This window comes from Lutra lutra, chromosome 7 (genome assembly GCF_902655055.1).
Source record: "Lutra lutra chromosome 7, mLutLut1.2, whole genome shotgun sequence".
In the NCBI taxonomy this organism is placed as follows: domain Eukaryota; kingdom Metazoa; phylum Chordata; class Mammalia; order Carnivora; family Mustelidae; genus Lutra; species Lutra lutra.
In genome coordinates this window covers 19,948,984-19,966,283 of record NC_062284.1, presented here as the reverse complement: position 1 = coordinate 19,966,283, position 17,300 = coordinate 19,948,984, and the positions used below count along the sequence as shown (strand labels likewise).

The following is a 17,300-nucleotide window of genomic DNA, read 5'->3' as shown; positions in this document are numbered from 1 at the left end:
TTCTTAAAAAAAATTCAGACTGATGGGACACCTGGCTGGCTCAGTCTTAAAGCATGCAAATCTTGATCTCAAGGTTGTGAGTTTGAGCCCTACATTGGGTGTAGGTAATAATTTTTTAAAAAAAATTTAAATCTTTTTAGGGGTGTCTGGGTGGTTCAGTGGGTTAAAGCCTCTGCCTTCAGCTCAGGTCATGATTCCAGGGTCCTGGGATCGGGCCCTGCATCGGGCTCTCTGCTCAGCAGGGAACCTATTCCCCCCTCTCTCTCTGCCTGTTTGTGATCTCTGTCAAATAAATAAATAAAATCTTTTTTTTAATTAAATCTTTTTTTTAAAAAATGAAAATTCAGATTGAAGTATTGTGAAAATGTCTATGCTACCTAGGCAATCTACACATTTAATGCAATCCCTATCAAAATCCCATCCATTTTTTTCAAGGAAATGGAACAAATAATCCTAAAATTTATATGGAACCAGAAAAGACCTCGAATAGCCAAAGGAATATTGAAAAAGAAAGCCAAAGTTGGTGGTATCACAATTCTGGACTTCAAGCTCTATTACAAAGCTGTCATCATCAAGACAGTATGGTACTGGCACAAAAACAGACACATAGATCAATGGAACAGAATAGAGAGCCCAGAAATAGACCCTCAACTCTATGGTCAACTAATCTTCGACAAAGCAGGAAAGAATGCCCAATGGAAAAAAGACAGCCTCTTCAACAAATGGTGTTGGGAAAATTGAACAGTCACATGCAGAAAAATGAAACTGGACCATTTCCTTATGCCACACAGAAAAATAGACTCAAAATGGATGAAGGACCCCAATGTGAGAAAGGAATCCACCAAAATCCTTGAGGAGAACACAGGCAGCAACCTCTTTGACCTCGGCCGCAGCAACTTCTTCCTAGGAACATTGCCAAAGGCAAGGGAAGCAAGGGCAAAAATGAACTATTGGGATTTCATCAAGATCAAAAGCTTTTGCACAGCAAAGGAAACAGTTAACAAAACCAAAAGACAACTGACAGAATGGGAGAAGATATTTGCAAACGACATGTCTGATAAAGGGCTAGTATCCAAAAATCTATAAAGAGCTTAGCAAACTCAATACCGAAAGAACAAATAATCCAATCAAGAAATGGGCAGAGGACATGAACAGACATTTCTGCAAAGAAGACATCCAGATGGCCAACAGACACATGAAAAAGTGCTCCACATCAGGGAAATACAAATCAAAACCATAATGAGATACCACCTCACACCAGTCAGAATAGTTAAAATTAACAAGTCAGGAAATAACAGATGCTGGTGAGGATGTGGAGAAAGGGGAACCCTCCTACACTGTTGGTGGAAATGCAAGCTGGTGCAACCACTCTGGAAAACAGCATGGAGGTTCCTCAAAAAGTTGAAAATAGAGCTACCCTATGACCCAGCAATTGCACTACCAGGTATTTACCTTAAAGATACAAATGTAGTGATCCAAAGGGGCACGTGCACCCAAATGTTTATAGCAGCAAAGTCCACAATAGCCAAACTAAGGAAAGAACCTAGATGTCCATCGACAGATGAATGGATAAAGAAGATGTGGAATATATATACAATGGAATACTATGCAGCCATCAAAAGAAATGAAATCTTGCCATTTGCAATGATGTGGATGGAACTAGAGGGTATTATGCTTAGCGAAATAAGTCAATCAGAGAAAGACAACTCTCATATGATGATCTCCCTGATATGAAGAAGTGGAGATGCAACATGGGGGGTTTGGGAGTAGGAAAAGAATAAATGAAACAAGATGGGATTGGAGGGAGACAAGCCATCAGAGACTCTTAATCTCACAAAACAAACTGAGGGTTGCTGGGGGGAGAGGGGTCGGAGAGGGTGGTGGGGTTATGGACATTGGGGAGGGTATGGGCTATGGTGAGTGCTGTGAAGTGTGTAAACCTAGCAATTCACAGACCTGTACCCCTGGGGCTAAAAATACATTATATGTTTATAAAAAATAAAAACATTTAAAAAAATAAATCTTTTTTTTTATGAAAATTCAGATTGAAGTAGATTGTCCAAGATGAAAATATAACCACCAGAAGAAGGGGGAAGCAGAGGAGAGGAGGGTTTAAGAATGGAACAAAAATCAACTTGAGGACAGATATTTATACAGCCACATACATAGCATTATTCACGGAGCCAAGAGGTAGAAGCAGCCAAAGGGTCCACTGAATGGTGAATGGCTAAGCAGAATGTGGTACATATATACAGCAGAATATTATTCAGCCTTAAAAAGAAAGGAAATTCTGTCACATGCCAAGACATGTAGGAACCTTGTGGAAATTATGCTGAGTAGAATAAGCCAAATGAAATATATATATATATTACATGATTCTACTAACATGAGGCAAAATGTTTCATGTTGAGTGTAACGGAGGTAAGGGTGCAGAGCGGCAGCTGTGATGGCCGGGGCTTAGCTAATGTCCAAGCTGGAAGGAAAGTCAGGATCTCTGGTCAACAAGATGTAGGGGAAAGCCGGAACTGAAACCAAAGCATAAGGCTACCACCCTCAAAGAATGAACAGTCAATAAATTTCTGGCATGCGCATGATGTAGGAACTCTCAAGCAAATAAATTAACAGAAAGTTGGTCCCAGGTGGTGATATCTGCACCTAACAAGTTCTGCAAAAGAAAGAAAAAGAAAAGGTTTTCCAAAGCCTCTCTATAGGACTACCAGAGTAGTCCACAAAACTTCTACTGAGGGAAACACCAAATGCGAAGGTATATAAAATCATTTTTTGCTTAAATTTACTAAAGACATACAAGAATCAAAACCTTAAGAAAAGAACCAAGTACTATGACAGAAGGAGAAAGGCAGATTTAGAAAAGACCAAAATAAACCTTTAGAAATAAAAAATATAGTCCTTGAGATCTCAAAGGACAGGTTTAATAACTGATAAGAAATAGCCTAAAAACAGAGCCTGTGAAATGGAAGAAACATAAGGAAGTTATTCAGACTGGCACACAATGACAGAGTTAGACAATCTGAACAAGAGAAAAAGGGAAAGCCAGGATAGAAGGAATCCAAGATGCATATGGCAAGACATGATCAGTCTTCTGACTCAAATAGCTTACCTCTAAAACGGTATTCATGCCATAAATCACATTCGTTGGAAGTACAGACCATCAATCAAAAAGATAACCTCTAAAGCAACCCTGGAAAAGGCAGATTTCTTACAAGCAGATTCAGGGCAAAATTTCTACAAAACCAGAGGCCAGAAGACATCCTCAAATACTGAGGAAAAACAACCATCAACTTAGAATAATACACCCCCACCAACAATCTTTCAAAGATAGAGTGAAACAGAATTTTTCAGACAAATAGGCATTCATAACCTTCACTGAAAGAATTACTAAAGACACCTTTGACTAGAGAAGAAATTTAAACCCCAAGGAAGTAACAGAATATAAGAAGCAATGATAACCAAAGAAACTGACAAATATGTAACTCAATCAAGAAAAGCTGTTGACTATAAAAATTACAAGGACAATGAAAGTCTCTAAGGTTGTTGGCTTTTAAAAAAAAAAAAAAGGGCAGGCATGGTGATATTAATATCAACTAGTATGGAATCCAATACCAATAGCTCAGAACAGATCAAAGATGTATACTATATTATGACAAAAGATATCATCAATAAATAAGGTATAGTCATAAATGCACACACAAAACATCAAGGTAAAAAACATAGAGCAAAGTCATAGAAATACAAGAATGTAAACCATAAAACAGAGGGGATGACTTTAACATACCTGTGAAACAATGCAACATATCAAACAATGACCAAAAGATTAAACTTTGAAAAAATTAACAATGTACTGATTTTCAAAACTGCTAAATTAAAAAAAAAAAAAAAGAAACTTTGTAAGCCACATTGACTATCATTAAGTAAAACAAGAAAACAGTAACAATGACATCCACCTCCACCTCTCCAAAAAGACTATGTGCAGGTCACCTAGGTGGATCCATTGGATAAGCATCTGCATTTGGTCCAGGTCATGATCCTGGAGTCCCAGGATCCAGTCGCATTGGGCTCCCCATTCAGCGGGGAGTCTGTTTCTCCCTCTGACCTTCCCCTCTCTCGTGCTCTCTCTCTCTCTCTCTCACTTTCTCAAATAAATAAATAAATAAATAAAATCTTTTTTTTTTTAAAGCTATCTGCTAATTAAGAAAGATTATTTTACAGAACCACCAGGATCAAGAAAAAAATCAAAATTAAAATTATAAACAACTTAAAATTAATGTAAGTGGGAGAACTCTGTATTGAAATCCATGTGCTACAAATATACCTATACTCAATAAAAATTTAACTGTAACTGTTTTTATTATTAAAAAATGAATATGTCAAATATGAATAACTGATGTATCAGTAACATATCACAAATCTACCAAACTAGGAAATAAAACAAAACAAGGGAGGCATGTATAAAGATAAAAAGTGGAAATTAATGAACTAGAAATGATTATAATAGACATCCAGTGACAATTTTTAAGTAGAAAAAAAGAAATAAAACCAAAAGTCAAAATTTGATGAAGACAACTTAAATAGACCAAGATGTAAGACAATTATAGTTATTGAGAATCTATCACTTAAAATGGTCAATTATAGACTTTACAGATGAGCTAACTTTTAAAGAATAGATTGTTCCCATGTTAATCCACAGAAAAATAAGGAAAGCTCACCAATTTACATTACAAAGCCAGCACAACTTAACAAAACTAAATATAGTATAAGCTAATGTGTGAACAAAGTCCAGACCAACTTTATGTATGATTATAGAAGCAAACATCAAACATCTTAATACATTAGCACATGGATTCCAACACCATATTAAAAAAATAAGTGATAAAATGTATTCCAGAAATCCAAGGATATTTCAGTGTTAGGAAATCTATCAGCATACTTCAGTATATCAATTACTTAAGGAGAAAAACCAAGGGATGATATAAACATACGACTGAAAACATTGGAAAAATTCAGCAGTCATCCTTTAAAAGAAATCTAAACAGAAGTTAACCACCTAAGTATGACTTTTGAATTCCTAACTTGAACACTAGACTGGACAGTAGGCAGGGAGAAATATTTATAAGGAACATTTTGGGGACAATTGACAAAATTTGAATGTGGACCATAGATAACAATGTTGTGTCCAAGTTAATTTCCCGACTTTTATTATCGTTCCATGTTTATGACATGCCCTTACAAGGAAATACGCACTGAAGTATTTAGGGGCAAAGGGATCTGAGGTTTGTACAATGTACTTGCAAGGGATTCAGAAATATGTAGATGGATGCATTACTCATGGAATCGGTCAATCAGAAGTTTGGGGAGGGGGGTCTGAAATGATAAAGCTAATAAGGTAAAATAAAAGTTAATAATTGGTGAATTACAGGGCACCTGGGTGGCTCAGTGGGTTAAAGCCTCTGCCTTTGCTCAGATCATGATCCCAGGATCCTGGGATCAAGCCCCACATCGGGCTCTCTGCTCTGCTTCTCCCTCTCTCTCTGCCTACTTGTGATCTCTGTCAAAAAAAATAATAATAATAATAATTGGGGAATTATTAACATACCCCGGTTAAGGGTGTGGGATTCCTTGGACTTTTCTTGTAACTTCTCTATAGGCTTGATATTGTAGCATAATTTAAGTAATCAAAATTAACTATCTACTAAGAAATAAGAGCAAACATCGATTCAAAATAACAGAATTAAAGCCATTCCCCTTAAAATCAAAAACAAGACATGAATGTTTCCTTTCACACTCTCCTTTGACATTATTAAGGTTTCAATCAATGCAATAAGTATAAGAAATAAACAGTAGAAAACAAATATTGAAATGTGAAGAATACTGAATATGAAGAAACAAAATTACTTATAGATGATATGCATATAGATATGGAAAGCCCAAAGTTACTTAAAAATGCAGTTAGTACAGGGTTCCTGGGTGGCTCAGTGGGTTAAACCTTAGGCTCAGGTCCTGATCTCAGGGTCCTGGGATGGAGCCCTGCATCCGGCTCTCTGCTCAGCAGGGAGCCTGCTTCCCCTCTCTCTCTGCCTGCCTCTCTGCCTGCTTGTGATCTGTCTGTCAAATAAATAAGATCTTTTTTAAAAATATAATAAAAAATAAAGTAAGTACAAAAATTTCTGAATAAGAGAAAGAAACAGTTTCTTGTAGAGGAGCAGCAAGACTGCTAAAATGTTAATCAGGAGAAGCAAAACATGAAGATGGCATTATATTGTATCATGAACAATATATGAATTTCACCATGTCTGTCCACCCATTTTCCCTTTATTTGAAGTGGCCTGGTATACCTTTTCTTTTATTTTTAGCCTTTTAGCTTTTTTTTTTTATTTTTAGGTCTATCTCTGGATCTTGTTTTGTTAGCCAACCTGAACAAGTTTTTTAAACTAGTTAATTAAGCCCATTTACATATTTTAATACAGTCTATATATGCAGCATCAGCTTTGTCAGATATTTTCTTTTTTTTTCTTTTTAAGATTTTATTTGTTTATTTGGCAGACAGAGATTACAAGTAGGCAGAGAGGCAGGCAGAGAGGGAGGGGAAGCAGGCTCCCCGCCGAGCAGAGAGCCAGATGTGGGGCTCGATCCCAGGACCCTGAGATCATGACCTGAGCTGAAGGCAGAGGCTTCAACCCACTGAGCCGTCCAAGCGCCCCTTTGTCAGATATTTTAACCTTCCATTTAAAACACCTACATGCACACACGAAGTCTTTTGGTATGTGGGCTGCAGACTCTGCTTGCTTGTTCTCTACCCCTGTGTTTCTTCAGGTATGCAGGAAGGGTCTGAGAGAGCCCCGATCTCTAATTACTACTTTTCTATGGTACCTTGTATAACCCCCTTGGTAACCTCTGCTTTTGGATATTATCACCTCCCTACTATGAGCAATAATGCAAGTAGCTAGCAAACGCTTCTTCCTCCCTCCCTCGCTCTTCTAGAACCACCAATCTGAGTCCCTAGTATTCATCTGATATTAATCTTTATAGTCTTAATTAAACTTAAATAAACTTAACCTTCTCCTCCCTGCTTTGTCAGCTTCAAGAGATAGTTCTTACGTCTGGCTAATTCAACTGATGCGATGAGGAGCATATTCTGTTCTCCCCTTCTTCTCCCCTCATCTCCTCCCATTTATTTTTTTAGCTGTATAATTCTATATAATCAGAGCACATAATGCTTATTTATGTATTAATTTGCCCCCCTACTGTCATGTTTTAGCTTTATAGTTAAAACAGTCAATGCTCACCCCCAGAATTTGTGAAAATCGTCACCAATCATTTTACAGTTTTCTGAAGCTTATTCTCTAGTAAACTCCTCATAGGTACAATATTCCCAGAGTTCTTGCAAATTCAAAACCGTGTGTCTGTGGGCTTTGTATTTAAAGGACAATTATCTGAATATAGGATGTCTGACTCACATCGTGAGCATATTAAAAATGTTGAGGTCCAGTCCTAGGTAGAGTAAGCAAGCCTACATTACCCTGTGTCTCCCACCAATTGCAGCTAGAAGACCTAACCAAATGCATAGAATAAACAGCTTGAAAACTGAAAAGTAAAATAGCGGCCAGACTGAGGAAGAACAATATAATTCAAAGTACCACCAAATTGGCAGTAGTTTATCATTTTTCCCTCCACAGTGTCCCCCAGCCAAAACTCAACACAGCTTGAAACCCAAAATTGAGCATTCATGCAGACAGAAAGAGCCCAGAAGCCCTCTAGTTCTGGCTCAAGGATTTGGAAATGGGCTTCCCAATGCCAAAAGACAGTAAGGCAATCCCCATTGTTCTCTCGTTTGGATTTCGTTCTCTTCTTTCTCCCACACCCCAGCCCTCCAAGCAATACCATAGCAGCAACAGGAGCAGGCAAAGCATGGGAGAATCTTCCTTTCTGATTGCAAGAGCTTGGTCCCAAGATGGCAGCGCTAAGCCTTGTTGCTGATCCCCTATCTGTCCTCCTCCTGCCTGGCCCCTACCCAAATGCAGACACAGGAAGGATGCAGCAAAGCAAGGTAAAGCTCTAGCCCTCTCGGAGGACTGGATAAGGGAAGCCCCAGGGAAACAGAAAACATCCAGGTCACAAAGATGGAGGAGCCAGGTAAAGAGATCCCTAACATGTATTTATGAAGTCATAGCTCATCCCCAAGTCGTGCAGGTGTATGTACTACCCACCCTAAACAGTAAACACAAATTTGGGGAACAGACCTACAGGGTAGATCACCATCCAAGAGCTAGATTGGCCACTGGGTGGCCCACGTGCAGGACAGATGTGAACAGGACAGCAGACACTTTGAAAACTGAACTGATCTCAGAACCACCACCCACAGTAAGCTGGTCACAAGTTGTGAAAACAAAAACATCAACATTCTCCTTGTGATTCAAACAACACCCAGGGACTCACAACACAGCAATCAATATGTCTAGGACACAATCCCAAACTACTCAGCATGCCAAGATTCAGGAAAATGTCAATTTCCATGGGAAAACGATGACAGATTTTGGAATTCTCAAACAAAAAGACTTCAAAGCAATGATAATAAAAATGTTCCAGGAAGTAAGGGTCACTACTTTGGGATATGAGTGAAAAACTATAACCAAAAACTAAAAGGAAAAAAATAGGAGGTTTGAAGAAGACCCAAATGGGATTTTTTTTTTAAGTGAGAAGATAATAAATAGAATTCAAATTCACTGGACGAGTATAATGGTAGAATGGAGATAATAGGAGAAAATATCCATCACCTTCTCTGGCAACAACAATCTAAAACACCATGAATTTCCATCAGAAAACATGGAGGATGGCTGGAATTGGAATATTTTTCAAGGCTGAAAGGGAAGAATTGTCAACCCAGAATTCTGTATCTAGTGAAAATGCTCTTCAGAAACAGATGTGAAATAAAGACATCCCAAGGTAAAGAACAACTAGACACAGACTATTTAAAGTTCATATGGAAGAACGGCCAAGGCCTTTTTGAAAAAGCAAAGTTTGGAGGGGCGTGCTTTACTAGAGAGCAAAACCCACCATGAAGTACTAGCACCAAAATAATGTGGTATTGCCTCTATGATAGACAATTAAAGGAGTAAAACTGAAGAGAGCCCCAAAACTGAACCACACGGGAAATTTGTCTGAAAGCAAATCAAGTTAGGCCCTTTTTCCCTACGAAATACAAAACCGATTCTGGATAAAATAAAATTTGAATGGAAAAAATAAAATGAGAACATTAGAAGGAAGTTTAAAAAAAAATATTTGTGTGACCTCTTTAATGATGACCCTCTTAAACTCAGAAAAAAAGGACCCAGAAACTGTAAAAGAGAAAAAGAACAGACTTGACTACATAAAAAGTCCTTAAATCTTTTATATGGCCAAGACGCCAAAATTTAAGCCAAATGAGAAGCGAGGATGTTGCAAGAAAATACTTGCAACGTTTAATAAAGTAACCATGGAAATGCAGATCAAAGGAAAACAAGGAAATATCTTTTTTTCTCCTATCCAGTGGATAAAAATGTTAAGAACTGCTAACATCCTATGCTAGTAAGAAGGTCGCAAAAGAGCACACTTATGAAATGCTTCTGTGGGGAGGAATGACTACAATCTGCTGAGGAAATCAATCTAGCAATACCCAAAAAAATTCTAAATTTGAATACCCTCTGACCAGCAATTTCACCTTGGGGAATTTATGCTCAAAAAACTAAACAAAACAAAACAAAAAACCCCCACAAGTACTAGCATCTCAGATTAGATAAGCAGCAATGTTTGTAGAGACAAAGAATGGATACAATCAGAATATTCCCAACAGGAGAATAACTGAATAAATTGTAATAATTCATACTGTGGACTTTAACGCAGTCATTACAAATAATGGGGATAATAATAATAATGGGTTATGGCTGGGAATATTTATTATATATGAAACTTAAAAAGTCATGCAGTATGGTCTGTGGTGTAATCTTTTTGTAAATTTTTTTAAAAGCAAAGAAACATATGCCACACATATACATTAATTCTAATGCTTTTGTGATTCTATAGGAAGCATGGAAGGATCCCATTACCCAACACTGGTACAGTGGGTCCAGAATTGGGATAGATGGAGGCATCGTTATCATGTTTTCTTTGTTACACTTCTATGTTTCAGTTATTGCAACAAGAGTATATTACTTTTGAAGTATGAAAAAATCCAACAGTGTTGGTTTCACAGGAAAAAAAATACACATACACACACATACAATACGCAGTCACACAGTCAGCTCCCAATGACTATGTCTTCATCAATGTATGTCACTGGTCATGTGCATAATTCACAACGTGAATTTGCCTCTGATGTCCTGGGCCTTATAAAATTTTCAAAGAAACATAAGAAAGCTGCTCTGCTAAAGGACAACTATTAAAGACCTAGCTCCATGAGGCTCCTAAACTGTTCATACAGATGGTCATCTCTCAAAATGCACCAGGCATTCATCCACGAGGGAGACCAATCCAGCTCCCAGCTCCTAGCTGGGTGGCAAGGACCCAGGCAGCAACACCATTTGAAGGTGGTCTTTGGATGCTAAAATAGCAACTGCTCCCTCTGGTCAGACCGACCTGCTGCCCCCTCCCACCACTTCCACCCCTCCCACCCCCTCCCACCACTTCCACTCCCTGCCTATCTCCAACTTGGCCAAGGTGCTCCCTGAACCTTACATATCCTTCCCAAAGGCAACGCCTCTCCACGTTTTTCTTGAATGTTCACCTCTGCATGTGCGTCTTGTGTTTTTCCTAAAAAACAGGGGTATGACCTCCTTGAGGAGATTTACATTTGATTCTTGAGTATGGTGCTTTATTCTATCCTTTTTGCCTCTGCCTAAGGGGGACAGTTTAAGTCTAAGGGCTAGAAGTATGGCCTCTGGGGTCAGAGCAACCAACTACAAACCTGACCGTGGCCGTTTAGCTGGGCAACCTTGAGCAGGTGTGATGGTTAATTTCATGTGTCCACTTGACTGGGCGAGAGGATGCCCAGAGAGCTGGTAAAACATAACTTCTGGGTGTTTCTGGGAGGGTACCTCTGGAGGAGATTAGCATTTGCATCAGTAAACTGAATAAAGAAGACTGCCCTCACCAAGGAGAACAGGCATGATCCAGTCCTTTGAGGGCCTGGATTGAACAAAAAGGCAGAGGAAGGGTGAATCTGCACCCTCCAACTAAGCTGGGACGTCTGTCTTCTCCTGCCTTGAGATACCACTGATAGGGCCAATTTAACGTTAAAACCTGTTAAACCCCTAGGGCCTGCCTGGGCCTACTTAGCCATAGTGACTCCATGTTGCCTAGGTAGCCATTTTGTTGTTTAATAAATGCCTCAGCAGTTACTGATACCAGTTCCGGGTAACCATTGCTAAAACACATACCTAAAACAAGGCCATTTTGTTGTTTAATAAACGCTTCAGCAGTTACTAGTATCGGATCCGGATAACCATTACTAAAACACACAGGTAGGAGACATCCAATCAGCCAAAGCCACATATGTAGATGTCTGCGGTTGTGCCCTATAAAACTAGCCTGCAAGACCAAGGGGTGTCGCTCTCTTCGGAGCCGGCCAGTCTGATTTCTAATGCTTGGCATAGAATAAAGCTTTACATAACTTTTACTTTGTCTCAGTCTCATTCCCCTGGCCGGTCAGTCTAACTTCTAATGCTTGGCATAGAATAAGGCTTTGCATAACTTTCACTTTGTCTTGGTCTCGTTCCTTTAATAACGGACCCAACACCACCACTCCTGGTTCTCGGACTTTCAGACTCCCACCGGGAATTACACAATTGGCCCCTTGGTTCTTAGCCCTTTGGATTCAGACTGAATTATATCACCAGTTTCCCTGGTTCTCCAGCTTGGAGATGGCAAAATCATGGGATCTCTTGGCTTCCATCTTAGCCTCGAGTAAATGAATGAACGGATGAATGAGCAAGCTATTGGTTCTTTCTCTGGAGAACCCTGTCTAATACAGCAAGTTACTTACTCCCCCTCCATCTCAATGTTCCCAGCAGAAGCTACCAAGACCTCTTACGGCTTAGGCCCGGGCCTGAGACTGCCTCTGGTCCTCAGGATTCTACTGGCCAAGGCAAGTAGGAAACCCAGTCCAAATTCAAGTGGAGGGATCCGCACAAGAGTGTGGGCACCAAGGGCCACAGATTAAATGTGCTATCCCACCACTTAAAACACTCAGTTTAACATCTGGCACATAGTACGTGCTCAAAAAATGTGAGCTCTTTTTCATTTGCATTATTTTCTCTTCAATAGAGATGAGTTATTTTTACAGTGGTTCTTTGCTATGAACAAACCCCAGAGAAGGCCTAGAAATCTAGAGATTGTTAGAGCCCTCGCATTTCATTACAGAAGATGCAGCGAAGCTAGAATGTGGCCGTAACCCCATAGGGCAGATTTCAGAATAAAGCCAGAGACCCGAGTCACCATTCTGAAATGAAAAATATCCTTGCAGGCCAGTTTCCAGGTCTCAGGGGACAGGTATATATATATATATATATATATATGGGAAAGGGCCAACGTTACCACCCACAGCCAAGCTAACATGCAAACGTGTCCCAACATAACAGGAACCAACCACCATTTCTGCAGAGGGCAAAGTCAGGATGTGAAAAATGGTGTATATTCTGTATTAAAAGAATTATAAAGGTGCTGTGGCAGATTAAGTTTGAAGAAAGAAAACATGGCAACGAGAAAGTGGATATAAGGGGGTAGAGTAGGAAATAGAGAAGTTACCCTAAAATCTCAAAAACATAAGCAGAATTTGTTGTGTCCATTGTTGTCCCCAGACCCTAGAGGAACGCCTGCACATACCAGATATTGGCAAAATTACTCTGAATCGGGGGACGTTAAAACTCATAGGTTATACTTGTTGAAAGGAATAACGCTGAAAATGAAAAGTGAATTACTGTTTTGCAATTTACCCCTTCAAACTAAAATGGAGTCAATGTATATTTTTAACACAGTTTTTCTACTGTGTGGAGGTAATGTCTTCCCTTTTAGGTTTATTGTTAAAAGGCAGCTGTTTTTCAATGTCTTTGGGGAGTACCAAAAATCATAGCTAGGGCTAAATGGTAGAAAGGGAGGTTCAGGGAGGAGCCAGGAAGTGAAGCTAATTTACCAGTCTGCCACCTGTAGGCTGGTTCCAGCAGACATAAACATCAGTGCCCACAAAACAGACGACATGAAAATAATGCATATTAAATCATGCTAAAAACTGAGCAACAGATGTGTGAAAACTATATATAGTGGTCCATTTGAATCATGGCTCCCCCGTTCCTGCCTCGAATGTCCTCTCTCTGATTTAAACACTGTGGCCACACATACTGTTGTTCCTAATCAGCTCTCCCAGACTCACCCATGGTCTGAAATAAGCTTTGGAAATTAATACCCCCATTAGGATGAAGGACCGCACCTGTGTGGATCAGGGTGTCACAGAACCAGTTTCAGATCTCATTTCAAAAGCCACGCTATGGGCTTGGACAGCAGAGGCCATTACAAAAGAACAACGTGAAAAACCAAAGCTGGACAGAATTACTAAATTTCAACATTCAAGAACAAACACCAAACATTCATTACAAGGGCTTAGTTTGGATTTCTGGAGAAGGAATTAAAACATACTGAGTTAACAGTTTAAGCATGTAAGATGTACTTCAGCACCATAAACCAAATGTAGTTACAGATGTCAAGACTTCTCAGAACAAGTGCTTCTCTTTATAAATGTCTGTTCTCCATGTATTTTTTCCGTTTCCATATGTCCACTCTTTATCAATATAAGGAAAGCACAACTTTCATCAAAAGGCTACAAAATCCCCCCCCCCCCCAATTAATTCTTGGGGACAGTCGCTTCCTTGTAAGAGAGATCTCCCGGTGGCTTTCTCCTACGGAGGCTTGTTAGTCCCTGGCTTCTCTAATTTGGGGGGTCAACAGCCTGAAAATCGGTCACCATTGAGGTGTGGAGCTCAGAAAACTCGCCCCCGGACGCGGGTTTCGGGTCTCCTGCCCAGTCCCGCCGCCCACAAACCGTTCCGGACGCACGCGGGAAATGCCAAGTCCACGACGCCAAGTCTGGAAGTGGCCGCAGGGGGCCGGCCGGTCTCCGCGCCGGAGCTGACCCACAGCAGGATCGGACGCGCCCGGTGGCCCCAGCCCCTAGTTCCCGCCGCCGCGCAGGCGACACGCGCACGGAGTCGCAGCCCCGCACCCGGATCCGGCCCCTCGTCCCCGCCTCGGTCAGGGCCTCCTGGCTGCTGAGTCTGTACCGAGCCGGGCCAGGGCGAGTCGCGGGTCCCCAGCGCGCAGAGTCCCTAAGGGCCCAGTGCAGACCCCGCGGCCGGACGCGCACCCGCTGCCCACCCCTCAGCCGGCGGTCCCCCGGGCCGCTGCAGGCTCTGCGGAGGGCGGGAGCCTGGCTTCGGTTTCCTCCAAGAAAAGTAACTCGGGGATCAGCGCTATAGGAAAGGGAAAGCTATGCTCTGAGAGCGGTGAGTAAGGTCCCCGGAGTATTCAGCCCGGAGTTTTCTGAACTGCACCCCGCGCTGCAGCAGCTCGGCCCCGGCGTTCGCGCCCCGAACTTGGAGCCCGCGGTGCGGTCCCGGGCGGGCTGCAGCCCTGGGGCTCGGCGCACCTCCCCGCCCGGCCGCAGGCACTCACCGAGAAGCCGGCCCAGAAGGGGCAGGAGTGGCGGACGCGGGCCGAGGTGGTGAGCGCCAGCGCGGCGAAGCTGACGGCCACGATGAGGCATCCGAGCGCCATCTGCGTGGCCCCGAGCGCCAGCACGATGCGGGAGCGGCCCGGGCACTCGCGCAGGCGGGACAGGCTGCGGGGCAGCGCGGCGGGGCGCGGCGCGCGGGGACCGCCGGCCCGAGGCATCGCGCCGGGCGCCCGCACGCCTCGCCCCGCTCCCGCCCGGCCCCGGCGCGCGCCGCCGCCGCCGCTGCCTCTCCTCACAGAGGGTCCGAGGCAAGTTGCGCCGGGCGAGGGGACGGCCTTCCCGCGGGTAGCGGGCGCTGCGGCGGCCGCGCGCCGGGAGCGGGCCGGGCCGGGCGGGAAGCCGGACGCCGGCTGCCCCTGCCCGTGCCCGCGCCCATGCCGCCGCCGCCGCTCCGCAGGGCCGCCCGCCCGCCGCCCGCCGCGCAGCGCTGCGCCCTCTCCCGCCCGCCCCGCGCGTTCCCCGCCCGAGCGCGGGCGCGAGCTACCGCGTGCCGGGGGCGAGCCGCCGCCGTCCCCGGGCGCGAGCCCCACCGCCGCGCGCCGGGCTGGGCCGGGGCCGGAGCGCGAACCGGGAGCGGACGGGCGCAGGTGCAGTCCCCGCGGCCCGACCTCGGTGCTCTCGCCTGCCACGCGGGACGGCACTAGGGACCGCAGACGCTTCAAGGTCGAGGGCAGCAGCCTCCGAGGCCGAACCCGCGGTGGGCGGGAGCCGGGGCCCGAGGGCGGGCCGAGTCACGGGGACCGAGCCGCCGGCCGAGCCTGGGGCCAGCCCGGGATGAGCGCTTTCCGCGGCGGAGGTGGGGCGAGGGGGACACTGCGCGTCCAGGCGGGGAGGTGAAATCCAAGTGCGCGGCCCCAGGTGTGGCGCGCCGCAGCCTCTAACGAATGCGGAATTCCAAGATCCAAGATGCCGCTTTCCTGCAGTTCCGCAATTTCCCAAGCCATCCGCTGAGAACTGGGCCCGGGAGGAGTCGGCATTTAAACCTCCCCGGTTCACAAACGGATGTTTCTTACTCACCTTTAGTTTGCAGGGCTTTTGATACAAGTGAAAAGTTTAGGCTTAAATCGCACCGAACGAATTTAAATGAGCGATGGCATTAAGGACCCATTAACTCATCCCTACTCCCTTTAGCCAGCATAAGGTTTTAAATTGGTTATCGGCTTCTCTGAGATACCAAGAAAACTTGGAAGTTTGGATTGTCACAGTTCTCTTTGTGGCCCTACTGATGTGATTTTAAGACCACTGGTGTTGAAAAAGACTGTTATTAAGAGACCCACGAGTGTTGGGAAATCTAAAGGGATCGGACACAAAAAAGCAACGTTCAGGGTAAGAAAGGGCAATGGTAGGTCATTCCCCCAGGCCATTTGTCCACTGTCGCATGGTGGAACCGAGGGAGTCCACCGCTGGATCCAAAACACTGGAGAGTAGCGCCCCCAGAATGTCTCAGTTGCTGGTGCTTGAAATTTCACCGTTAGAGATATTGATTCCTTTGGGGCTTGACGCGCCTCTATTAAAATGCAAATTCCTCTTGAAGGGGCAATAGCTCAAGCCTTTATCAGCCAACACCTTAGCACGGATGGGATTTATTTTCCAATTTAAAGGGATGACCAAGGGATGAACTGGGGGTGGGGAATTCCACAGATAAAGTAGCTGACCTCAAAACGTTGGCCAGTGGCCAGACTCTGCCTTTTCCTCCAGTTTTTATCTGTAACATGGCTGAGCCTCAGGCTGGCATCATTTAGAGTACCAGAGTACAAATTCAAATTTCCTGGAGACATTCTCTATCTAGAAATTCTCAGGCAGCACTTTTTAAGGCCTTGGAACAATACCAAAGCCAGCTCCTGGACTGCCGGGAGGTTAGGTTCTCAATGGAATCACCTCCCTCCCTCACTCACTCATTTATTTATTCCCCACAATAGTTTACCCTTAAAGTAAGTACAGAAGTGAACAAAACAGACAAAACCCATGTCTTTTCGGTAGAAGGAGAGAAACAGTACAATAAGCAGAACAAGTAAATTACACAGAGTTTATTGACATTATGTAGTACTCAAAAAATATGTTAAGCACTCACTATATGCTAGACACTGAAGATGTAAGGATTAGCAAAAGCAAACAAGCTAGAGAATGTTCAGTCTACTGGATAAATTAACAATACACAGATAATTGCTCCAAGGCCAATTGTGGCCAGGCGCAGTGTGATGGAGAATTCTACATGGTGCCAAAAACCAGCATCCTCTACAGAAAATGAATTGAGGGATGCCCAAGAGAATGTAGAGTTCACATGTTACTGCTGTCATCTAGGCAAGAAATGACAGTATTTGGGATGAAGGTAGAGATGGTGGAGATACTCAGAACTGGATAGATTTGAGACGTTTGGCAGGTGTCTGCAATGAATTAAATGTAGACAAAATAAAGGGCGGTGCCAGTTGGGCCATCCTGGGGAGAGTACCGAATGGTAGATACCTCCCGTGAACTCCCATGTGTGTATTAGATGTGCTTCCAAATATATACGTGAATCATATTTGTAATT

General features: G+C 43.4%; 1 protein-coding gene across 4 annotated transcripts in view; it reads right to left on the bottom strand.

Annotated features, from left to right (window-relative positions):
• The window catches only part of ENTREP2 (endosomal transmembrane epsin interactor 2), a 545,857-nt gene extending 530,793 nt beyond the window's left edge, over window positions 1–15,064 (bottom strand). For 3 of the 4 annotated variants that reach the window (XM_047737128.1, XM_047737129.1, XM_047737131.1), the window contains exon 1: window positions 14,710–15,064. In XM_047737128.1, the coding sequence (XP_047593084.1) occupies window positions 14,710–14,928 (219 nt within the window). In that variant the 5' untranslated portion in view covers window positions 14,929–15,064. The remainder of the gene's footprint in view (window positions 1–14,709) is intronic. The other variant, XM_047737130.1, reaches the window with a different exon arrangement.
• Window positions 15,065–17,300: the final 2,236 nt, after the last annotated feature.